This window comes from Zingiber officinale, chromosome 2B (genome assembly GCF_018446385.1).
Source record: "Zingiber officinale cultivar Zhangliang chromosome 2B, Zo_v1.1, whole genome shotgun sequence".
NCBI classification, from domain to species: Eukaryota; Viridiplantae; Streptophyta; class Magnoliopsida; order Zingiberales; family Zingiberaceae; genus Zingiber; species Zingiber officinale.
In genome coordinates, this window is record NC_055989.1 from 107,104,599 (window position 1) to 107,130,907 (window position 26,309).

A 26,309-nucleotide genomic window follows, 5' to 3' on the forward strand; every position below is an offset into this window, starting at 1 on the left:
AATTTGATCTTTTCTTGGATTTAAAAACTCAGTTATTTTTCAAGGTCTTATTGTTTTCAGTAATTCTCACTATGTTTGTTTACCCTCGTTTTTTTGATGTATGCCAAAGGGGGAGGGTTAGGTTGGTTAAGTTAGAGCAACTTAATGCAAACTTGAAAAACTAACTTAAACCTTAAAAACCTCAATAATCATGCTTGATTCTTGCATATTTTTTTATCACTAACTTAACCAGGTTGTCATTCCATCAAAAAGGGGGAGATTGTTGGTGCGGTTAGCACTAACGGTCTAACTCAGGTTTTGATGAATGACAAATCAGGTTAAGTTAGGTTTGTTGTTGTCTGACACTTTTATCAAGTGTGCAGGAAAAGTCCAGCTAGGTCGACGGGCTGACCGGATAGCTGGCGAGAAGTCCAAGCGGGTCGACGGGCTGACCGGACGCTTGGCAAGAAGTCCAGTTAGGTCGACGGGCTGACCGGATAGCTGGCGAGAAGTCCAAGCGGGTCGACGGGCTGACCGGACGCTTGGCGAGAAGTCCAGACGGGTCGACGGGCTGACCGGACGTCTGGCAGGTAAGTGAGGTAAGTCACTGGAAGGGAGTGACTGTGAGGACGCGTTCCCGGGAAGGGGACATTAGGCGTCGATCCGCTTAGATCCATTTCGGATGTCTAAGTCGAGATCGTGACTAGATTCCGGTCTCGAAGACGTAATCTAAGTCATACTCTTTCTTATCCATCTATTGAACTTTAACTGTGCTAACTGTTTTACAGGATACATATTTGCCTCGGACTAACCCCTGCTTTTGCGGGAAAAGGAGCTCGAACAGGTGGTCCGGCGCGCTGGAGGTCCGGCGCCGGGATCCGGCGCCCGAAGGCAAATTTCATCCAGCCGAGTCGCCGCCACGTGGAGCATCATGGTTCGTGCAGCTACGTCCGGCGCCCGGAAGGGATCCAGCGCCCGGACAGCATAAAAGAAGCCCCAGGTAGGAGCTTCAAATATATCAAGTCTTCACTGAGAACTTACTGCTTGCTCTGCTGCTCTACGCTCCTGCGACGCCACGAGGCTATTCCGACAAAGCGCTTTCTTAAAGTCTAACTCTTCTTCTCTTGTCGGTATTTTATTTCTGTCAATTCTTGTACTTATTTGTAATCTTCATTCGAATTGATAGTGATTGCCCAACGAAAGTACTCACGGAGTACGGGCCTTCGAGTAGGAGTCGTCACAGGCTCCGAACGAAGTAAAAAACACCTGTGTCTATTTTAGTTTTTCGCTGCGTTTATACTCATCTTTATCGAATCGATATTCACCCCCCCCCTCTATCGAATCCAACGGTCTTACAAAAACAACTCTTCTAAAGTACTTACCTCCAGGTCTTTTGAGATGTAGTAAGCATCGACGATTGATGTCCACTCCGGAGTTCTTGGAAATGCGTTGAGCGCGTAGCGTATAGTGTCCCGGTTTGTTACCGTTTCACCAAGGTTTTCGAGACCAGTAACTAGTTCTTTTACCTTTGCATGTAGACCGGCTACTTTCTCACCTTTCTCCAGACGGATGTTCATCAGTTTGTTGCGGAGGATGTCCCTTCTAGCGAGCTTCGCTTCGGACGTGCCTTCGTGGAGTTCCAAGAACTTCTCCCAAAGTTCTTTAGCAGATAAATAGTTTCCGATGCGGTTGACCTCTTGAGGCGGTAACACGCTCAGCAGGTGATGTTTCGCACGACTGTTTGCTACCGACTCATTATGCTCCTTCTTTGTCCAATCGCTCTCTTCTTTTTCTTTTCCATCTTTATCTATTAGAGCTACAAAATCATATTTCATAATAAACCGAATTTCAAAATCTGTTTTTAGGAATACCTCCATACGACGCTTCCAGTCTGCGAAGTTCCCCTCGAATTTTGGTGGAACAATGCTTGGTCCGATCATCTTTGTTGCTTCGATCGGCGGTTAGTCCTCCTGAAGCGCCTTGCTTTGATACCACTTGTTGGTCCCTTTGGAGGTCGGCAAGAGGGGAGGGGTGAATTGCCCTACAAAATAAAACTTGAACCTTTCTCGGATTTCAACTATATAATGAACACTTGTAATAAATAAATAAAAGAGACTAAGTAAAGAAAAGAAGACACCAGAATTTTACTTGGTTTGCAATCAGGGGATTGCTAATCCAAGGAATGTAAGCGCACTATCTGATTCTCCTTTGGGCGGAGTAGCCTCTTTACAACGTTGACAGCACAAATGAAAAGAACAGAATTGAAAGTACAGAAGGAATTGATTACAAGTTAGTTATATTGAATGTACGGATCAGTACTTTATTTATAGTACTGGTCCGGGCGCCTGGAAGGGGTTCCGGGCGCCCCCGGGGGGATAAATTTTATCCCCCAACGGTCAGCTAGCGATCAGCTTCGATCTGGTCAAATATGAACCCCTGGGCGCCCGGAGGTCCGGTCGCCCCGTCTCAGTTCGCCTCGTCTTGGTCCGGGTCTGTTCGCTCCGGCTCCGCTAGTTTGGGTGATCTCGGCCTTCCGGAATAGGGCTCACTCGAACCCATGTTCCGGCCTTCTCCTCGAGCAGCCTTCCTTCCCGGTTTCTCGTCCCTCGAGCGTCGCGCACGCTCTTCTCGTCCACCGGTGTACTCTTCCGCGGACACCTCGTCCCTCGGACGCACCGAGCCCGTCGACTCTCTCCCCGTGCCGTCCTTCTCTCTTGCCGCATCTTCCGCTCGACTTCCTGTGTTCCTAAGCTCTTGCACGCTTAGACACAAGGGTTAAACAAACGCAGGACCTAACTTAGCTTGTTTGATCACATCAAAACACCTTGGGGTTCCAACAGTAGGTGCCGATTCGGTTGACTTCTTCTGGTGGAAGGACGCTTAACAGATGAAATTCTGCTTTATCGTTTGCCACGTAGTCGGCCTGTTCCTTTTTCGTCCACTGGTATTCCTCCTTACCTTCGGGTGCTACAGAACCGAATTTCATTATTAAAAATAATTCAAAGTCGGGTTTAAAAAATACCTGCATTCGCTTTTTCCAGCTAGAGAATTCCCTTTCGAACTTCGACAGGTATATGCTTGGCCCGACCATTGATTCAGTGCTTCGATCGACGGTTAGCTCTCCTGAAGCGTCCTCACTCTGATACCACTTGTTGGGCCGCATTGGCCAGCTAGAAGGGGGTTGAATAACCCTAAAAAATACAAACACAAAATATCCTTCTCGAACTTATAACTTAAATACTTGTATAAAATTGAAAGCAATAAACTAAAAGAAGAGGCTCACAGACTTGACTTGGTTACAATCGGGGAGGTTGTTAATCTAAGGAATGAATCGCACACTAAAAAGATCTCCTTCAGACGGAGAAGCCTCTTACAGCAGTGAAAGCGCAAAAAGAGAAGCTAAACTAGAAATGGAAGTTCACAAGTGTTGTATTACTAATTCTTGTTTTGTTGAAAAAGCTTCTGGACTAAGACTGTATTTATAGCCTTGGTTGGGGTGCCTGGAGGGTTCTCAGCGCTTGGAAGGGGAATAAAATTTTATCCCCTTCGCAACGGATCGCAATCAAACGCGATCCTGTCAAAATCAGGTTCCGGGCACCCAGACCACTAAAGTCAACTTAGTTGACTTTTGGTCCGGGCCCTCTACTCCGGTGCTGCTCGCCTCGGTCCGGGCCTTCCGCTCCGGCTCCACTCGCTTGGGTGATTTCAACCAACCGAAATAAGGCTCACCCGAACCCAATTTCGACCTTCTTGAGCTAACCTTCCACTCCGGCTTCTCGTCCCTCGGAAATGCCGCGCGCTTTCTTCTCGTCCGCCAGCGTACTCTTTTGCAGTACCTCGTCCCTCGGACGCACCGAGCCCGTCAACTCTCTCCCGTGTCGACCTTCTCGCTAGCTGCGTCTTTTGCTCGACTATCTGTGCTCCTAAGCTCTTGTACACTTAGATACAAGGTTAAAATACCACATGACCTAACTTAACTTTGTTGATCACATCAAAATAACATTGGGGTTCCAACACTTTAAATAAGTCAGGAGACAAATTTGATAGTCGTTCATATAATATGTTGTCGTTGGTACTAAACGTCTGCTCCACAAAACAATTGATACTGGATAAGCTAAAATTTCTTTGGCGATCATAGAGAGAATGAGAAAACTTTGAGCCTTCTGTGACCATCATTTTAGGAAGTGATGTAGTTCTTTTATATTCTTACCCTTTTACATTAGGAAGTGACATTGTTATTAACTTCCATTTCCCATTCCCGTTATATTGGTTCCTTTGGTATCAAATTCTTCGACTTCGTCATTAGAAAGTTGCATTCCTTCCATTCTTTTCTCGGCTCTGGTCTAATCGTCGAGTAATGCTTGAACTTCCAATGAGTCGGGAGACAGTTGACCGTTGATCATCTAATATGTTGACGTCAGCACTGAATGTCAGCTCCACAGAAACAATTGACACTAGACAAGCTAAAATTTCTTTGGCAATCACAGAGAGAACGGGAAAACTTTGAGCCTTCTATGCCCCCCATTTTAGGATAACAAAGTTTTCGCTATCTGCTTCATTAAAATCAAAAGAACTCATAAAATAATGTTCAAGTTTCTATGTGGAACTTGAGGATCCTCGTGGATGTTTCGTCTGTTCTTTTAATAAAAGTTGTCTTTTATAAGTTTTAAATTAATACTAGCAGTTTGTTTATTTCAGAAATAATAGGTTAACTCCATATTTTACATAATATTGATTAGATTATATAAATAAATTCTAACATTATATAAAATATTAATTGGATCATGAAAAGAAGAATTTTTAATTGAAATTAAAACATCATAATACAAAATTAATATTTCTAGTAAACTTCTAATTTAAATATAATCTAAAGCAAATGTAATTTCAGGATTAATATAAAAATAATTTTTGCATTTAGTTTTCATAACTAATATGTAAGAAATGGGATAATAAATACAGAATTTTTTTTTATTGAATCGTTAAATATTTTTAAAATTTTACAAATATTACTATAAATATTCTATTATTATGAAAATAAATATATACTAGTATTAGTATGAGTATTTTGTAAAAAAAATAAATATAATAATTCTTTATATTAATTTTTTTTAAATAATCGATATATTGAATTCTAAAGTGTTGATTGCATTTCTGGTAAACGGTTAAATGATCTTAACCGATAAAAAAATACTTAAAAAAACAATCCCACCCTGCTTCAATGACTATGAACTGCTAGTTAACCAGCGGTTCCAATGGCTAGGAACCGTCGATAACACCAGCCCTTATTAAAAAAAAAACTAACGGGCGGAACCAACTGTTAACCAGCGGTTTGCCGATTTTGGTGCCCTGGAATGCCGGGTTGGTTTTGATTCGACCCGACGACCCAACTGAATGAGTAACCAGTCTGTTGACCCGATTATAAGCCCGGTCTAGATCTGAGCTAGACGCGACCCAGGTCAGGTCCACTCTCATACATAGTGTGCACTTTTAAATAAATTGATAAAATTTTCATAATAACCCATTAATAATTTTAAATCATTTGGACTAGACTTTCTTTTATTATCAAACACAACTAAATATTTAAATATTAGGCAAATGAAAAATAATAATTTCTCATATTTTTTTAAAGTAAAAAAATAAATGAAATGTATTATTATTTTTATTAAAAATTAAGTAACGTTTTTTACAACTGGAAAATAACATAGCATTACAATAATATTAAATATTTCTGTCAAATATTGATGATCTTCATGTTTACATCATCAATCAAATATCTCACTTCTTAAATTTTTCAAATTTCACAATTAAATATTCTATCAATCAATATTTATGAGTTCCATCTATTAAATATATTATTCTTAAATATCTCAAATTATATAATAAAATATCTTAATAAAATAATCATTCCTCCTTATGAGCTCCACTTGCATATCATCTATCATGAAATCAGAACATAGTTGGGAGAGAAATATTTAAAAAAAATATCTTACCCAAATATCTCATTAAAGATGTCTTAATATGTTATTTTTCTTCCGTATGCTTGTTGTATACGGTAGTACTCGTCCAAATTCCAATAATCCCAAACAGTCCCATAATCTAATTGATAGACGTCCTTCTCAATTTACCGATCGCATAAATTTAAAACACAATTTATATTTAGGACTACCTCTAAAATAGACTTCTCCGGATACGGCACGGCACAGCAAACATGAGAGAGCTACTACGTCATAAGTCGTACAATGTACACTAACTGTCAGCTTAATCAAAATTACTACGTCATAAATGAGAACACTGAGTTTATATCAAAATACTGTCTAATAATTTGATAAAAATCATCCAATTTAGTCAAAAATCACTTTTAAACTATTAACATTTTAATCATAGCTCCCAACTGTTCGATAATTAAAGTTAGAAAAATGATATACTCAAAAATAAAAATCTAAGGAAATATTCAAAACTAAACATATAAAATAATGCATCCATAAAATGTGAAATAATGGATCATAAATTTATATATCTATTCTTAAATATTTTCTTAAGATTCTTCATTATGCGCATTATTACTCTTAAAGTTAATAGGTATTATAAGTTATAATAGCCATTGATTAAATTGATAAAAAATATTTTAATATAATACTAATTTATGTATACTAATTTTAAATAAATTAAAATAATTTTACTCTACTATATAACAACTACTATCTACATTCCTATAAAATATTAAAATAAAAATATTTTTAATAGAAAAAAGATTTTTCTTAATGTATCAGACCCAACCCGTATCCCAGCGTCCGACGCGGCAAGAGGTGATTGGCCGGGTGGATTATCCTCGCCCTCTTGTTCCACCCCATCCCGTCTCACGCGACCCGCACCAGTATTCACCGCCGGTCTGTCTGCTCCCGCAGCAAAGCGAAGAAATGGCTGTTCTTGAATTCTCCGTCACTTCGACTCCCAGGTACTCCGGTCAATCCCCCTGTGCCATTCTCCCGATTCGTTCTCCCGGTTTAAGCAGAAGAATCGATCTTCCTCTTTCTCATCTATGGATGCTTCGATTCGGTAGGTTCCGGTTTTTGCAACACCGCAAGAGGGCGCCGGCGGCGGTGAGAGGCGAAGTGAGGTACGTGAACGGCGACGAGGCCAAGAAGCTGGTGAGCGAGGAAGGGTTCAAGATTTTGGATGTCCGCGACAGGATCCAGTACGAGAGGGCGCACGTAGCCGGCCCCTGCTACCACGTCCCGCTCTTCATCGAGAACAAGGACAACGACATCGGTACGTGGTGCCCTAATCGGCTCTGCTGCTGCTCCTCCTTTTTTTTCCTTCCCAATTCATCTCCCGTCTCGATTTCATTTTCTGGTCGCATAGATATGTTTCTGCAGCCGTAGGCATAAAAATGCGAGAGCAGAATAGCAGATGATGATAGTAAAATTTTAGGGCAGAAACTAAAGGACCTTAGTTTCTTTATCCAGTTTATATATATATATATATTAAAAAGGGTGAAATATTATTATTTTAATAATATTATAATAATTTTGGCCAACACTTTTAATTAAATTGAAATAATTTTAAGTAGATTAAAATTGCTTAAAATAATTTTCGATTAAAAATATTTTGTGGATGGAAAAAATAGAAGGGCAAAAATATGAAGGAGTTACATTTTTTTTAAATCATGTATTACTTACATTGTTTTTTCAAATAAAAACGGTGTCTCCTCCTACTATCAACTCATACACAACTATTTAACTGTCTTTCAATATACTATTTTCATTTTTATCTCATGTCTATATCTCTTTCATAAATCATGAATTGGAGGTATGTTGTAATAGCTATAAAATCATAGTATAATAGTTATGATTTCATAGTTACTACAACATGAATGTTAAGTGAATAAGTCGAATCTACGTTGTAGCAGTTATAATTTTAAAATTGTTACAATGTGAATAATAGATAAACAAGGTTGAATTGCGTTATAACAACTATAAAATTGTAACTGCTACAACGTAAATATTTTTGAACAAGTTATGTATTGTAGCAACTAGGATTTCACATATGCTATAACGCGCCCAACCAATTTAAGATTTGGGTAATTGAGTAATTATATATATATTGCTAATAGAGCAGGATACATTTTTTATTAAAAAAATTAAAATGAAACACCCTTGATGATTTCAAGAACTAGTGGTGATGTCTCTGAGTAGCGATATAATGGTTAAATCCTCCAACGGATATCTAAGGGATCTAAGATTTTGATCTATTTTGATAGCCAGTGAGAAATTTTCGTAGGATCAAATTAATCACTTCTAGGATTTGTCGGTTTGAAAAACTAAATATTTAAATTAAAATGATAATAATAATGATGATGATGATGATGATAATGATGTTAGTTTTTACTTCGGCCTAATATAGAATGAGTGCCCTTCTAATATTTTTTTTTTTAAAATGGGATGTTTTTTTTTGTTGGTGATAATAGAAATAAAAGGGTTCTTTTCATTTTACCTAAAATTATACGAAATGCTAAAATAATAATATAAAATTTATTTTATCTCAGATTTTTTTTTCTACTTTTTCATTTTAACTCGTATAGTTTAAAATTTATGTTTTACTTTCCATAATTTGTAAAATCTAAGACCCTTGTTGTTTCATGTAAACCTTATCATATTATTATTATTCCCTTGCATTTCAGATCATGATTTAGCTTTTACTTAAGCTTTGTTGCTCTTGTTTTACCATTAGGCACCATTATAAAGAGGCAAGTGCACAACAATTTCGCCGGCTTGTTCTTCGGGCTCGCGTTCACCAAACCGAACCCGGACTTCATTCAATCAGTAAAGAAACAGCTTCCAGAGGATACTAAACTGTTGGTGGTCTGCCAGGAAGGATTGAGGTTAGCCTCGAAAACTTTCAGAATCAGTGCTAAAACTTAAGGTTTGATGGTATATGAAAATAAGTTTCAATGTTTGTTTAGCACTTTTATTTTAAACTCTCAGGAGCCTAAATTTTCTAACCTGTGAACTTAGTCAGAATTTGAATATATTTAGTTCTTAACAGTGGAATTTTTGTAATTTGATGACAGAAGAGACACTGGTTTCTGAATCAGAGCGGAGATGATTCTTTAACTGATCAAGAAATTACAATCTAAATCTGAATTATAAGAACATACTGTTTAAGCTTTTAACTTTGTTGATTTCATTGAAGGTCAGCAGGAGCAGCCGACAAACTAGATGAGGCAGGCTATGACAATATTGCATGTCTCACATCTGGTCTTCAATCACTAACACCAGGTTCTAATTTTTCTCTCGGATTCAATTAGGGCTCTAAGAACTAACTTTGTGTTAGTTTGATAATGCTCATTTAAATAAGCTTGAATCGATTTGTTAGTAGAGCCTTAATTTGGGTTGGATCCGTTGATTGACCAATCTCATCAAATAATTTAAACAGGTTGAATTAAATTATATAAACTCATTTAAAAATAAGCATAAATTGATCAATCTGCATAACCAATCTCATCAAATAATTTAAACAGGTTGAGTTAAATTATATAAACTCATTTAAAAATAAGCATAAATTGATCAGTCTGCATAACCAACCTCATCAAATAATTTAAACAGATTGAGTTAAATTATATAAACTCATTTAAAAATAAGCATAAATTGATCAGCTTGCATAACCAACTTCATCAAATAATTTAAACAGATTGAGTTAAATTATATAAACTCATTTAAAAATAAGCATAAATTGATCAGCCTGCATGGATTGTTGGTTTAAGCAGGCTAACCCGTGGCGGGTTTGGATTGGCCTACGGGTCGAAAAGAAAAATAAAATAAAATTTAAAATTAAGGTAAAAATTTTAATAGGCTGGTGGACTTACCCACCTAATATGCAACCCACACTTAAAAATTCAAATCTTTTATATATATAATTTTATATTTGTGAGCTCATGGCTGGCCATCTAACCCATAACCTATTTTAGATTGGATTGAAAATTTCCCAACTAGGCTAGTGGGCTTCCCTACCTAACCCCAACCAGCCAGATGATGGATTTTTAACGGGCTAACCCGTCACATCACATGCCAGATTTTTAACAGGCTAACCCATCCCATCTCATGTTGGCCTATTTGACAAACTATTCATTAAGGTTCGTCAATCATGTTTATAAATAATATTTATATACAATATTTTTAAATAATTTATAAATAAAATTTATTTATTAACTTAAATTTAATTATCAAAAATAATATATATGAAAACTATTCGGGAATAATTTCATAAAATTTTTAATGTCCTTTCAGATATAATATTCATAATATATTAAAAATAAAAAATATATAAATTTCATAAATAAAAAAAATTAATGTAAATTATAAGAATAATAAAATTGATAGTTAAGTCCAATTAAAAGCTTGAACAAATGTTTATGAACAATATTCATCAATATACTTGAATTAAACTCAATATATTTTTTATAAACAGACTTCATAAATAAATAAATAAATAAACAAACAAAGTTCGAAAGCAGCTAAGCTTAGCTTGTTTATACCCATAGACTCAATCTAAAACTTCCGGAACAAAGTTTAATTTGCTTCTGATTACTGTGCTCACATCATTGTAGGAACCTTTGAATCTGTTGGTTCCACTGAGCTGCAAAATGCAGGCAAGGCTGGTCTTGTGACCATCCAAGGGAAGATTTCTGCAGTTCTTGGAACTGTGCTAATTTGTAAGCTACCATTTCTCTTAAAAAAAAGAAGAAAACTTAATATGTTACTTTTTCCCCCTATGAACAGTTGGAAATTCAAATGCAGGTGCCTTTCTTTTTATCACATTCTTCCCTGAACAAGCTGAGAAGTTGCTTCAGATGAGCCCTACAAGTTAGGTGCAACAGTTTTGCCATTCAGTTTCTGAATATTGTCTTCATTGTTCAGATACGATAAGTTCTTGAAGGTGGTGCTCTTTTTGGGTAAGGATTCAATGTAACCTCCTAATGTTCTCGAGTCATTACATAACTATGCAGATTAGGGTTTGTGAAAGGATTTGTCTTCCCTTGGTAATGAATGTAGACTACATTGGATCAGCTCGAGTTCGACAAAGTTTTCATCAGCAAATTTGGTGAACAAAATTAACTGATTACTACGAAGATAAACACGGATGAAAAAAAACCACAAATTGCCAAATTAATATTGCATAGAGAGAGAAATTCTCCGGCAGCAAGATGAATGCAGTTAGGTGCCGAATATATCAAAGTTAGATCTACAAGATGAAACCGCACTTGAAACCTATTTCTTTATCTTAGTGCATAGTTTTGCAAGTTTCATCTTTATTTTGTATCTCTAAAATAGCATTCCACATGACTAGATGGTGACTTACTTCAAAGTTGAATGTTAGAACACCCTGATAAACAAGGAATTTTGAACTGATCATGGTACGTGTTGATGAAATTGCTACGATGGTGCGTAACATCCAAGCAATCTTACAGAAGCAGTCGCTTGTTTCCCAACCTAGTAGTATTGTTTTCTCGGATTGTTCTGCATATATGAACAAAAATGTTCACATTTTTAATGCCAACTAATAGTAGATGCATTGCATTCGACGGTTAGCAAGAACCATCCAGAAATTAGAATAAAAAGAGCATGTTACCAGTGGGTTTGGTCTGTGACGATAACCAAGCATCATTCTTTTCTTATACTGCTCGTAGATATCGTCATCCGGGTTAACCTCACCAGGTTTTTGAGCGCCAACACCTAAATTGTCCTTCTTCACTTCTCCTGCCATAACTGGATTTGCACGGCCACGTTTGTCACTGCCGAGACCCTCACCTGCAAGCATCAGAAAGTTCAACAAAGAAATAAAACTTTCTAGCCTGGCAAGAAAAGAAAACTGAAAGAAAAAGGGAAATTCCTACAAATACAGCAGAAAAGAAAAGATTTGGTTAAGAAAATATCGCCATCTCATATTTTGTGCCTGATAAATAAATCATGAACCAGACATTTGATTTTGGCAGTTCCTTTGAAGTTAAAACAAGCAGCCTGGTGATTTTCAAAATGTGAAAGTCTAAGATCAAGGATCATAATTGAAGAGATAGATTAAGGTGTAATCAGTTGATTATAGAATGTGACAATAGGAGGGAGACATGCTAGTCAATATTTTGTTTGGCAATAAGTATAAAATGGAAATCAAAACGATTCAACTGTACCTTCTTTCCAACCCATTTTAGATAAAAGTTTATGACCGATATTGTCAGCCTGAATTTTAGCTTTTTCTGAAGCCTCTCTAGCAGCTTTCGTTACAGCCGCATCATTACAAGAAGACATAAATTTCTCCATCTCTTCTTGCGGAATGAAGTCACCCATGTGATGACCCCTTTTATGAGCTAAAAGACCACACAACAAGAAGAAAGTCATTCGTATTGCCTAAGGTGAAAGAATAGAAGAATAAATATGCGATTCTATAGAACATTAAAGCAAAGACTCGAGTAAATTTTGCTACTGCAGTGAAAATACTGTCAGAAAGAATGACAATTTTCTTAGACAGCCTAGGTAAGAAAACTAATGTATGAGCAGTAGCATAATATAGACTAAATACCTTGAAGAGAAGCCGGTGGTGGCATTTCATCCTTGGATAGTTTTGGCTGCCTCATCCTTTCCTCCTGTGCAGCTTTCTTCATGTAAAACTCCATCATAGTAATAGGATCTGCATCTGAAGCTCCGCTGGATTCTTACAACCAAAATAATAGATTCAGACATATGCTAGAAAAGCTCATGGAAGAATAGCAAACTGCAACGGAAATAGGAAAGTGGGATACAAAATCTATTAGAGAGAGAAAAGTTGTACATAGACTGCAAATGAAAGATGCACCTAAACTAAGAAACAGATTCTAAACTAGTTAGATAGGTAAATGAATGGCCTAGGCTATGAGCAATATAATCAGTGTAACATCTTATTGCTGAGATAAAACAAGCATACCAGATCTCCCATAAGAGCTAGACCCCTCATAAGATCCATATAAAGCCGATGCAGGTGTTTGGTAATTTGGATGCTGTTGGAAAGTGCTTCTTTGAGAACCAGTTGATGTTCTAGAAGTTGAGGTGCTTCCCTTGTCTGCAGAAGTAAAACCTTGGATCTAACATTACTATTCTCACATACAATAGCACATTAATTACCTAGAATTAACGAAAAAGAAACAGGAGAAACTGGTGCACAAATGGCATTTACCAGAATTTGATGTCTTGGACTCCTTCAATTGTGCAAGAGTTTTTTCCTCTTCAAAGAGTCTATGCTCATAGTATTTGTAATCTGAACAATTATGATCAAACAAAAACCTACAAACATTCACATATATCTTAGGCCTGGCTTGCTAAGATATGCAACTATCACATAAAAAACTTCATTTTACTCTGCTCATATATTTATTAGAGAAGGAACATGCCAGTGATAAAATAGAAAGAACACCCCTTATTATTGTTTTCGTTAAAAGGGCAACCTCTTTTCAAAAACCATTATAAGGACGTCCCAACATATTTTCATCCCAAAAATACACTTACTCCAACATTGTTGTAGCAACAATGACAGTAATTGCTACAACATAGAGAAAATTGATCCAATTGGTCAAACTTTATCAAAATCAATTTAACTTGGTCAAAATCAAGCGAATATTATTGTAATGTAACTGCTACACGTCATAGTAGTTATGGTAGTAGCTGCTATAAAAGCGCTGGAATAAGGAATAAGAGTATTTTTGGAATGAGAAATATGCTAAGACACTTTTGAAAAGGCGCACCCTTTTGATTTTTGCCCAAATAAAAAAGTATTTGCATGCACGTGAAACAAAAATAATAGGCACAATAATATTTTTTTGCATTTAAGAGAATAGTTGTGTGCTCGTTATCTGCATATTGAAAGGTCATTTCAATTATTTGGACATGAAAATGATTAAGTTAACCCTTGTGGACATTTACAACATAAAAACATATACATCTTGAAAATGAAAATTCAAGGACACATACTTGTAAGGCGTGTCACCAGGATTCCTTTGGCATGTGACATGCTCGAATTGTCTTCCATTTTTGGCGACAAAACTTGCTAGCTTATCTGCAACTTTCCTGACTGCTGGATCACTAGGAGAAGATGGTGCTGCATGTCACTTAAAGAACTGATTAATACCCAGTGCATGAACAAGTGAATGCAAATTACTGTTGTAGCGGGCCTGCCACATTTTGATTCTTTCAAACAATTCATTCCACCAATGCAGATTGAAGATATTTAAAAGACACAGGCTGCATTAATGACAGAAAACTTTTCAAGAATTTCTAGCAGAAATCATGCATGAGGTAGGAGCACAGTAAGAGTTAGGCATGATACTTATAAACATGCAAGTGAAGCAAAAATTAGTTATTTTTTCTCCTTGCAAACGCTTTAACAATTCCAAATGATTAGATATTTGTTTAACATTAAGAAGTTTCACATAAGTCCATTTACATGGGATAATCTTTATGAAGGTGGAAGCTAAATGATTAAACAGGGGTGTGAAGCACATAGACGAATAACAATTGGACCTACATAAACTCACTTCCTGGGAGATAAAACATGAAGAAATCAATATCTTGATACCCAGAAGAGAATGCAACCAACCCAAATAGAATCATGGCTAGTATGAGAAACATGAGATTTGTTGGGGACTCTGAGCAGTCAGAATCATATTGCATTATCAACAAGAACTGATGGAGTATGCTGTATTGATGATAGATTTGTTTACTGCATCAGTTCATCTCTGTTTCTAAACAAAAATAACCTTATTCTTCAGATATAAGTAGTCTATATAAGCTGCATGATGACGAACCATATGTGATTAAACCTATTGCCTAAGAATATGCAAACATCAAAAAACTATGTTTCACTGCCTTCATGTCCTAGATAATCAATTTGTTGATCAAAAAGTTTGGTCTCGTTCTTCTATATTAGGGGTATGACAATTTACTTGATCATTACAATGAAAGATCCAACCATCAGCTATACAACAAAAAAGAGTTGACATCAAGGGTACAAATTCTACTTAACACAGTGAGAAATTTCAATAAAAGCAACAACATAAGGAAATTTTGTATTAAATATACTCCAATTCTTCTATGTTTGCCAGTAGTTGGTGTAACTAGTAAATCATGGTATATTTCATATTAAAGTTTTCCATGTGAAGCGTGTGCTTGGTGAAAGGTAGAAAAATTGGCATTTTTTTTTCTACGACAAATAACAAAATTCGTATAGTTTACATTTATTAAGAAGAAAAATTGGTATAGATGAAGGTAGCAATACAAAGTAAAAAGAAGGACAAATTACCAACATCCTCCAGTTGTGAGGATGAATGGTGAGTATCACCCTGACCCAACTTCTGACGCTTAATATGTTCATCTCTGGATACAACTGTATCTTCAGCATCTTCTTCCTCATCTGCGATGAATTTAACTGGTGCCAATGCAACTTTTGTCTTCTGCTTCAAGCTAAAAGCAAGCTTGCCACCGGAAGTCTGGGGGGTTCCCTTCTTGATATCATTGAATTTCACTTCTAATGGCCTTTTGCTAACTATCGTTGTAGGTTTCAAGGCAACAGAAGAGCTGGATGAAGTAGTAGATTTAGGCTGATCAGTGGCTGCTGCAACAACTCCTTTCTCTTGCTGGAGTCGCTTGATCCTTTCCATGAAATATCCATCGTTTACAAACAGATCCTTTTCCTTATCCATGGTAGGGCTCTCTTTAAATACTCAATAACAACTTCGAAACCAAAAGCTGCAACCTTTAAGTATCAATTAGAAGGAGACTTGTATGCAGAGCATCATCACATCAAATTTTAAGCGATCGGAAATTCAATCGAGGAAATAAGGAGAAAGTAGAACTACATATAGGATTTTGATTTCTCCTACAGACGCAGAGATAAAGCTCCTGCCTTTTGTGAGAATACAACTTAGATAAGGAAACTCCAATAGAAACCCTATGTCAAAACCGCATGCCAATCGAAGAAAAGACGCAGGTGGAATTCATGATTACGAGAATATCGATCGACACAAGGAGACTCAAACCGAAACCCTAAATCAAAACCGAATGAAAACTTAAGGGAATAATTCCAAAGAGAGGCTCGATCTATTTTGCCCAGAATGATCTAAATACCGGATAATGGGAAAACTAGAGGAAACCAAAAAAGCTAGAAAACGAATAAATACCAGTCGAAAAAAAACATCCTCATACCTCCGATTCGTATTGCCGACAGTCTCCAATCAGAGATGAATCGGGAACGCCGATCGAAATCCAGATCAATGCAGTTTGAGGAAAGAAAGGGCGTGACAATGGCGACCTAGAGGTAGAGAGAGAGGAGAGCATGCTCCTACAAGTAAATTAACATTAATTAATTAGTTAATATAAAATTATTTTTTAGGAAATCCAAATTTAATTTTTTTATATTTAATTATTTATTTTTTTGCCGTTTCTCTTGAGTAAAATAAAGCATAATCTCTGGAGCAAAATGTAAAATGTTATCTTTAAAGATATTGGATGAAAGTATAATTTACCAAAATATGAGCGGTGAAGTGAAAACTAGTAATTCCAGGGATGCGTAAGTAGTATTGGTCCTCTTCTTCGTCTCGCCTCCGGACGAATCAATGTCCGCCGCCGCTCACGTTGCGTCCGCTCCGGCGTGTCCCTTTCTCATTCCGACACAACTCGGCCGCCGCGCGCCTATTGGATTGCAGGCTCCGGGCCAAACCCACCGTGTCCACCGGCTACGGGTGCAGCACTCTGCCCTCGCCTGCCGCCAACTCCGCCTTCACCGCCCTAATTCCCGCATCTTCCTCCTTTCCTGCGCCGCGGGTGATGCTGCTGCCTCCGAGTCACTTCCTGGTTCTTCCTCGTCTCAGGTAGGCTCCGCCCCTAATTTCGTCTTCCCGAGCTCAGTCGGTTGTTCTTATCATCTGTATAACCTACCTCGTACTTGCAAATAGCTTTATTGAGTAAGAAGAAGATTGAGAAGAAATATAATGTGAAGTTTGTAGGACTAGTTGATGGATTGGAGGTGCCCAATTCATCAAGATGAACCCTAACGGATGTGTCGGGAGATCCATCGAAACCCTAACAATTTATAATTAAACACATATCGCAAGAAGAAATTAACGGGAACTCAAGTAAACACCGATGATTACCCGATGTCGCATGAAATACTGATTACTCTACTGATTCGCTAGGTATTACTGAGAAATCGTCACAGTTGCATCATCAATCCTCAAAACTTCTCCCCCAACGTGCTCTGCTTTCATCTCTGGTGCACCACTCTCAGCTTTATCCTACTCACAACACTTTCGGTCTTCATCTTCATTCAAGTGATTCACAACCTCCATCCTGACCATTTACAGAGTCTACATCTCTAAGAAAGGGGAAAGTCTGCTTGCAACAAAGAGGAAATGTGCAGATACTTCTTGAAAACTATTGAATCCTGTATTCTGCAAGATAAATTTTCTATAAAGATGCCCTTTACTAGGAAATGTTTTATATAATTCCTATATCTCTATATTGTTAACAGGCAAGCTACATCAGTATGGGGATTGTAGGTGATGAAATGTTTGGTTATGGAGAGATAGGATTATTAATATCGGAGAGCAATTTGGTGTTCAGTATATTAAGATGATATCAATATATAAGATCACCAAATTCCATAGTTAGATATGCAAAGTAATTAAAGATGTGAAGGGAAGAGGCATGCCAAAAACCTAATTTATACATATCTGGGTAATGTCAACAATAGTGTTGCACGCAAATGGACTTTGTTGTTTGTGTTCAATGCGCTAGTTCAGCATATAGAACCAATATGAGGTTTCATAAATCCTTTCATGTTTGATTGGCAACTGAACTACTGCAATTCTCATTATTCTGTTTTCTTTGTTACCACTACTGACATATTTCCTCAAGGAAATAAAACTTCCTAGGAGGAATTTGCTGGTCGAATTCACATGTGACTCATGCGGTGAAAGAACCAGGAGGCTCATCAATAGAGTTGCATATGAAAAAGGAACAATATTTTTACAGGTATGTACAACAACTATGCTAATCCATCTAGCTTGAGAGAAATGCATTTATATTTTCTTGTTGCAAGGATATGAATGTTTTCTGAAAGTAATTTCTGTTGGGAATGTTATTTATCTAGTTTCTATTGGTATATTGCAGTTCTTATCTAATCTTACCCTATCTGGTACATCTTTAATCAACTTGTCTCCTTTCCACTCTACGAAAGACTAGTTAATATAATTAAAAGAATTTATCTATTGTGATATAGCATCGGATAGAGTTCTGTGGGGGATAAGATCCATGTATTTAGCAACATGATTGTTAGATGTTATTTCTCTACATCTATTACCCTATGAGAAGTTCCAACGAGGAAAGGCTTTGGTAACTATTGTAATATATGCCAACGTAATACCATTACTTGTCTGTCTAGTTCATTTTTGAATAACTTTGCTCCCAAAAGCAATAATCATGCTTTTTTTTTTCGCTACGAACAATCAAAGTTCATTTTAGTTAAAGACGCAACTCTGTGACTACCATCCATCTATCCATACATACAACAACCTTTGCGATACTGGCATAGTGATTGTATTTCAAGTGATCATATATACAATGTATGTGCTCACAATATAACTTGAACAGTGTGGAGGGTGTCTGGTATATCACAAATTTGTTGATAACCTTGGTCTTGTGGTTGAGTACGATATGCGTGAGGATTCAGGTTCAGATTCTGATCAGTAGGCGGAGAATGGCTACAAATTCAGGCATTTAATCTCGGAATCCAAAGGTGGTAGTTTTGCAGCGGCAATGTACAAACACAACCTCATATGTTCATCCAATCTACTTTTATACATTGTCTGCCCATGCCAATCTGTACATTTGGGGACAAGAAGCAAACTTGTATGAGAATTGTAATTTTATTGGGTTTCATAGATTTTTCGTGAAGACAGCTTAGCGAGCTTAGCAAGTTGTAGTTTCTTCTTAATCCTGCCTGGGATGTCAATGTAACCATTGCGGAGGAATTTTTTGTGAAAAAGAACACTGGTTAAATCCTTTTAGAACCTCATGATATAAAATGAAAAGTGAGTGGAATTTATACGACACTTTTCTATGTACTACTTGAGAGCTTTTTTCATAAGTTATTTCTATAATAAGCAAGCATTTCTTATTTTATTTTGTTAAATATTTTTAAAATTATAATTGAAGTTATGAAAAGATTATTTTATTTTCAGGCTTTATGAAGAGTCTTCATACGTATTTATTTATTTATACTTTAATAGTCAATGTTTCTTAATAGAAAGCACTTGAATCTATTACACATTTGCTTTGGAAGTATATACAAAAGGTTCATATTCCACCGACTTTATTCTCCGAGTAATTTTGTTTCTCAAGTTTAAATTTATCATATTGTTCTTTATTAACATTTTAACAGATTTTATTTTACTATCAAAATTTGTGCATTTGATACACCAAGCTGTCGCCAACGCTAAATCTCCAAGAAAAAGATTAAACCATATTGAATCTAATCCGTCGTACATAGTCTATCTTATCTTATATTGTAAAAGATTATTTTCATAAGTCGAAACTCGTAATCACATGGTAATAATAATTACCATTGTGTCAAAACTCTCCATATAAAGAAAAACAAAACCTCAAACTAGTATTTGCAGAGTCAAAATGCAAGTAGCTATTTCTGAAATTTGCTTAATTGATCCAACAAAAGGAATCAGTAATAAATAAATAAGCTGTCAAATCCTAAAAGCAGATAAGATATCAGACTCATCCCGTACAAAGGATTCTGTGAATGTATCTAACGATTATCAAAATTTACATGTTTGGAGAAAGTTGATTCATGAGACCAAACTCACTTTCATGATATCACTCTTCCCATACAAAGTCCATTCTCACCAGCAAACTTCTCAGATACATGCAAGGGATCCTTGACATTCTTCGTTGATGATTTATGATTTCATATTAGTAAACAGCAGCTTAACCGTGTACTGTAACTGCTGAAAAGAAGAGAGAAAAAAAAGTCGAAGATATCAACAATAACCTCAAAGATTAATCTTGTATTTGCGATTACATCAAAAAAAGATATTTAATAACTACCATTATAATAAAAATAATAATAAGTTAGTTGGATTTAGATATAGGTTAGCTTTGCAGAAAGCTCAATGGATGAAAAATATATAAAAAAAAAAAACTAGCACTGCGAAATATCTATTTACACATCAGACTGGTGGTCGTAGGCTCACTCGAGATGAGACGTGAGTGTAATGGCTTGGAATCGATTGTCAACAATAAGACATCTGATTTTTTGAAATTGTGTGTGTGTTTTTCTTTTCTTTTTTTATAGATATGATACCTGTTATGAATTGAGATAGCACATCGCTTGTGCCTGAAGATAAAAGGAGTCCTTGTATTTCCTTCCACTCCCTGGGTGAACTCCATTTTTTATCCAATCCTCTCTATGTATCCAAGCATCACGAGTAACGTCCAGGATACCAAGAATCTGAAATCCAAAAAGAAGAAGTCATGCATTAATATCCTTTAAAGTTCCTATATAGGCTGCCAAATATTCTCCACAAATTAAACAGAACATAAATAAGTGCCTTCAGGGTTCAGATATATTTTAGTTTAATGCACAAACTGATCTATCAATCTACAAAAACATTTCTATTCAAATATGAACCATATTCCATTCCAAATAAAACAATTTTTGCAGCAAAAAATTGAGAATCAGACATCCATAGTATGGAAAGGAATATCAACATGAAATGGTTAGAAATCTAGACTTGCAATACTCTTCCCCAAATTAAAATTATGGGATTGAAATGCCTGACTTTTGCACAAAATATGACCATGCAAACACCTGTATACGCCTATACATGCATCTAGATCTGTTTGTCTTTCTGCATGAAACAAATGTCTTATGTATTAAGTAATGAAAATTTTGTTGCTTGCTTTACATGGAGGATGCAATGCACGGGTTTCCCATTCAACGCATGGTCTAGTAAGCAATAGCATACTAAACCTTACCATTATGTGTAGAAACTGTTTTTATGACAAAAATTCATGTATCCCAAGTTGCTCCAATAAATCAGGACCCGGTCCAATTTTGTAATAATCTTAAGAGACTATTTTCTGCTATTGAGTGATACATGAAATAGAAATTCCCCGTCATCTTCTCCCTTAGCTTCCTTCGCATAATTTTTTGCATACTAATGGGGTGGGGCCCATTCAGGATGGTGGCAGGCACCAGAAAAGGTGAAGGATGGAGAGGAGGGATGGTTGTGGAGGATGGCAAGCAGAGGGGAGGCTGCAAACCGTGGAAGATGGGGGGAAGGGGGCACTTTTTCCATTGACTACAAGAAAGTTTTTCATCAACTGCTCTTTTATCTCGCGCCAAAAACACCCTAAAAAATATTTTCCGGGAAAACATTTTATATGAGACAAGCCGACTCTTATTACAATTTTTGTTACTAAGCACATTTGACCATTAATTACCTAGAAGAAATGCATTACCGATGTTTAATCTACATTTAACTTTAATGAATTCAATAGAAAGACCTAAGTCATGCTAAGCACAACGTAGAATAAGCTTATCCAACATCGCTATTCCACTTGTGACCCAGGTATGTGCAATTAACTAGAAAATCCATCTTTGTTCCAAGCACTCTAGGGAAATCCAAGAAGGATATTACTTGGTAAAAAGACTAATACATCATCATTCGAATATGAGCACCAGGATTAGTTTGGCACCCAGCAATCCAGCCTATAATTGTCATTATTGCATAAGCATTTTTAGATGTGGCAGATAGATCCAACATGAAGGAAATTACTTCGTAAAAAGACTAATCCATCATCATTCGAATATGAGCACCAGGATTAGTTTGGCACCCAGCAATCCAGCCTATAATTGTCATTATTGCATAAGCATTTTTAGATGTGGCAAATAGATCCAACATGACATGATGTGTAAAAGTATGGAATATTCCCAAATTAATAGAAATAAATAAATAATCTGAAAAAGACTATTTTTCAAAGAAATGGTTGGGAAGCTTACCGCACCGCCTTTCCATGATACAAATATAGGGTTTGTTCTGGATTGGAGTACCTATTCACATTTATGTTGAAACTAGTCATTTGGACAAAGAATTAAGATAAACAAGAAACGAAGGTAAAAATATCATTACACCACATCAATTGTTTGCAAAGAGCTTTGTACGAAATTACAATAATATATCAACAAAATAGGCCTGCAGATCAGTGTTAATGTGAACCTACATATCTGTAATTAAAAAAAAATATCACTTTAACAAGCAATTCCAGCAATAGAAAAATCAGGAGTTAGCAATCATAACATCAATATGCAAGCTACCACATAGCACTTTGTGTTGAAATAATATGTAGGCAGACATAATAGGATGCAAGCCAACAGCCCAAGAAAATCAGCTCATTTAAACGTTAAGTTATTGATTAAAAAAAAAATCCTCAAACGAAAACTGCCCAACCATTTGCCTTTGTAGCAGATCAAGGCAAACTTACTAAATGCAACATGTCATTGGATGAATGGGTCCGTACCATATGCCTTCCCTATTGGAAGGATATGTCAGATACCCTTCCAGTAGTTGGGAATTAAGAATAGATGAAAATTATTTTAACCTACTATACTCTGAATTAGTCAAATACTTATAAAATCAAAATATCTTTAACTAGAAACCCTCATTATAGCAATTAGTGATTTAGGAAATATTGTGGCTGATGAAAATGAACTGCTTTGACTCTCTTTCATAAAGTAGATCTTGTAGTAGAGGAAAAAATATATCTCATTATCTTTTCTATTGAATACACCAATATTTATATACATAAGACTTCTTATCATTATGCCTATCAATTGCTAATTACAAATCAATCACAATCAAGCTAATTAATCACAATCCCTAAATTAAGCTATAGCTAATCAATCACAATTTCTATAATTAAGCTGATGTATTCAACTCAAGCTTGGAGCATATATGACAATCATATCTAGCTTGTCACAAAATTAGGAGAATCGTTTTTCTCCTAATGCTTTAGTGAAGGCGTCAACAACTTGCTTGAATGACGATGTGAATGGCGTAGCAATCTTTTGGCTCATTACACACTCACGAATAAAGTGACAGTTAACCTCAATATGTTTAGTCCTCTCATAAAAAACTGGGTTACTTGCGATGTAAATAATCGCTTGATTATCACATTACATAGGCAGTAAGTAGTTCATTGTAGGTGAATCCTAATTCTTCAAGCAAATTCTCTATCCATAACATCTCAATTACAGTGTGAGTCATGGCTCTATACTCAACTTTGGCAATTGACCTAGCAACGGTAGTTTGTTTCTTACTTCGCCATGTTACTAGATTTCCCCATACATAAGTGCAATATCTAGAAGTGGATTGTCTGTCAGTTTTTGATCTAGCATAGTCGGCATTAGAATAGGCTTCGATCTTTAGGTGTCCATTTCTCTTAAATGACAACCTTTTCCCTGGAGATTTCTTGATGTACTTAAGAATCTTGATTGCAGCATCCCAGTGAACTTGCTTAGGCTTATCCATAAAACGACTAACCATTCCCACTGCAAAGGAGAAGTGAGTTTCCAACAAGCTATCTATATTTTGCCTTATCCTCAAAGAATTTCCAAGTATCATCCCAAATACTTGGATTGATATCCATAGGAGTATCAACTGACTTCATTCCAAGCAATCCAGTTTCTTTGAGTAAATTTGTAGTATATTTACGTGGCTTAATGAAACTCCAAACTTATTGTGAGCAATTTCAATTCCCAAGAAATACGTAGGACGTCCCAAATCCTTAGTAACAAAGTGTTGCTACAAATATTTCTTAGTTTCGTCAATCTCACGTATATCACTGGGATGTAATAAACACAAACGATAAGAATGATAATCACATTCGTGCTATGTCGGACAAACACTAAAGCCAACAACTCTAATTATACTACTGAATTTATCAAACCAAGCTCTAGGACTTTGTTTAAGACCATAAATAGTCTTTTTAAGTCTGCAAACCGTCAAAGCATTCTCCCCCTGAGCAACATACACTGGAGGTTGCTCCATAAAAATGGTCTCATGCAAATCACCATAAAGGAATGCATTGTTCTCATCTATATGGAATATTGGCCAAGATTGATTGACAGACAAGGAGAATGGAACTCTAATAGAATTTAGACAGGAGAGAACGTCTCAAAGTAGTTAACATCATAAGTTTGTGTAAATCCTTTGGCTACCCGACGAACTTTGTATCGATCAATAGTACTTTCAACTCTATACTTTAGAGTAAACCCCCAACGATAAGGCAATATAAACCGCGCACGGTGGTGCAGTTACTAGCTCCCAAGTACCATGAAAGATAAGAGCGGACATTTTTCATCCATTGCAGTCCGCCATGCAGAGTGTTGATAAGACTCAGAGTAGGAAGTCAGAACTTTTGTAGATGAGAGAGAAACAACACAAGCACAGAAAGCAGGACCCAAGTAATCAAACGAGATATGGTTAGAAAAAGGATGGGTAGTGCAAGAACGAATACCTTTACGAACAACAATTGACATATCAACATCGGAGGGGCAAGGAGCTGCAGGAAGAGGAGGCATGGGACATGAGACAGATTCTGGCCGAGAATGCCTCGTACACTTGCAATGGTTTGGGAGACGGGGTATTTGTAGTGGGAGACATAGATGATGGGATTAGTAATGGAGGAGCTAATGTATCCCATAACCAAGCAAGATGGGGCAAAAAGTATGATTGTGACTCAAAAAACGTAACATCAGCACAACTATAACTGCATTTTGTGAGTGGATCAAGACAAAGATATCCTTTTCATGTACGAGAGTATCCAAGCAAGATGCATTTAATGGAGCGAGGAGACAATTTATCCAAGTCAGGAGTAAATCATGAACAAAACAAACACAACCAAATACACGAGGGGGCACAGACAAAATAGAGACATGAGAATGGGATATCTCCATGTAACACACTAGATGATATCCTATTTATGAGGAAACAAGTTGTGAGAACAGCATCACCCCACAAATACTTAGGGACATGTGACATATACGAACTACGTCTAAAATATGACAATGTTTGGGTTCAGCAACACCATTTTGTTGGGAAGTAGAAGAACGAAGCAATTTCTCATATTTAGTACGAGAAACAGAGACCATATCATCATTTGGTGACGGTTCAGTAGAAGCACTATTAGCCCAATCAGGCTTACCAAACTTTGCCCAGCATTTCTCAGAGGCATGGTTGGAACAACTACACCTGGTGGCATCAAATTCGTGACCCCAACCGTGACCACCATTATGGCCCCGAGAGGAACGATGAGTAACCATAGCCGAAGTGTCAAAAGATGGAGAATAACCGGCGTCAGAACATGAAGTATATGAGACAGAGCATTCGATAACATGGGAATGTTATCACTTGCTAGTAGATTATCCTTAACTGATCGTAGCGTGGAATCTAAAACGGATAGGAACTTGGTGACCAAGAATTCTTCCTACAGTTTCTTTTGAGTCTGAACGTCACAAGAGAGAGGATGGTATAACATAATTTCATCGGCAACCCCCCCTTAAGAGCAGCAAAGTAGTTATTACCAGATTGACCGTCTTGGCGAAGAGCAAAGAGTTTTTCATATAAACACGAGAAACATTCTTGTCATTCGAATATATGCCCCGTACGACATCCCACATCTCTTTGGCAGTTTCCACAAACATAACATTAGTGCTCACGGACTCCTCCATGTTGTTGAGGAGCCAAGCTATAACAAAACAGTCGTCCGGAACCTAATATGAATATTTCTGTTGGATCGTGAAAACGCTAGAGGGGGAGGGTGAATAGCGTTTGAAAAATTCGTAATTAAATCGAGTCGAGTATGCAGTGGAAATACGAAAGACACAATGCTAACACAAATCAATTTTACTTAGTTCGGAGCCTTCGTCGACTCCTACTCCAAGGCCCGTACTTGTTAAGTGCTTTCGTTGGGCAATCACTAATAATTCGAAAAAATGTTTACAAAATGAGTACAAGAACTTGCAAAATGAAATTACCGACAACAAGAAAGTAAAGACTAAATCATTGGTTGTTGGAGAAGCTTTGCAGCGTAGCAAAAGCGTTTTGGAAGCAACGCGCACGAGAGCAATCGTAGCAGAAGTTGTTGTGCTTTGCTCCAGGTGATGGCCTCCATATATAGGAAGCTCCGGGCGCCCGGATCCCTTCCGAGCGCCTAGAGCGTGATGTCGGCCCAGCCAAT

The 26,309-nt window shown here is 36.8% G+C and overlaps 4 protein-coding genes across 10 annotated transcripts in view; 2 read left to right on the plus strand and 2 right to left on the minus strand.

Moving 5' to 3' along the window:
• Positions 1-6,778: 6,778 nt before the first annotated feature.
• On the plus strand, positions 6,779-11,044 carry LOC122046701 (rhodanese-like domain-containing protein 9, chloroplastic). The gene is made up of 6 exons (XM_042607512.1): positions 6,779-6,934; positions 7,040-7,248; positions 8,710-8,860; positions 9,172-9,257; positions 10,586-10,690; positions 10,776-11,044. Exons 1-6 carry the CDS (start codon positions 6,897-6,899, stop codon positions 10,844-10,846), a joined length of 660 nt encoding a protein of 219 aa, XP_042463446.1. The 5' UTR covers positions 6,779-6,896; the 3' UTR covers positions 10,847-11,044.
• Positions 11,045-11,119: 75 nt separating this feature from the next.
• On the minus strand, positions 11,120-16,338 carry LOC122046700 (SURP and G-patch domain-containing protein 1-like protein). Of its 2 annotated transcripts, none has more exons than XM_042607510.1 (9): positions 16,203-16,338; positions 15,301-15,746; positions 13,974-14,100; positions 13,183-13,289; positions 12,934-13,068; positions 12,553-12,684; positions 12,164-12,340; positions 11,608-11,786; positions 11,120-11,495 (listed from the first exon to the last, which is right to left on the minus strand). In XM_042607510.1, exons 2-9 carry the CDS (start codon positions 15,698-15,700, stop codon positions 11,469-11,471), a joined length of 1,284 nt encoding a protein of 427 aa, XP_042463444.1. In that variant the 5' UTR covers positions 15,701-15,746; positions 16,203-16,338; the 3' UTR covers positions 11,120-11,468. The 2 variants fall into 2 exon arrangements, with proteins under 2 accessions (XP_042463444.1, XP_042463445.1); XM_042607511.1 differs by having other exon boundaries at positions 15,301-15,753.
• Positions 16,339-16,550: 212 nt separating this feature from the next.
• Positions 16,551-19,108, plus strand: LOC122046703 (DNL-type zinc finger protein-like). The gene is made up of 3 exons (XM_042607513.1): positions 16,551-16,867; positions 17,913-18,029; positions 18,648-19,108. Exons 1-3 carry the CDS (start codon positions 16,613-16,615, stop codon positions 18,744-18,746), a joined length of 471 nt encoding a protein of 156 aa, XP_042463447.1. The 5' UTR covers positions 16,551-16,612; the 3' UTR covers positions 18,747-19,108.
• Positions 19,109-19,695: 587 nt separating this feature from the next.
• The window catches only part of LOC122046704 (actin-related protein 9-like), a 34,189-nt gene continuing 27,575 nt past the window's right edge, over positions 19,696-26,309 (minus strand). For 4 of the 6 annotated variants that reach the window (XM_042607516.1, XM_042607514.1, XM_042607518.1 and 1 more), the window contains 3 exons: positions 22,072-22,122; positions 20,371-20,517; positions 19,696-20,014 (listed from right to left, as the gene is read on the minus strand). In XM_042607516.1, coding sequence (XP_042463450.1) covers positions 20,374-20,517; positions 22,072-22,122 — 195 coding nt within the window. In that variant the 3' untranslated portion in view covers positions 19,696-20,014; positions 20,371-20,373. Of the gene's footprint in view, positions 20,015-20,370; positions 20,518-22,071; positions 22,123-26,309 lie in introns of those variants that run through there. The other 2 variants (XM_042607515.1, XR_006130362.1) reach the window with 2 other exon arrangements.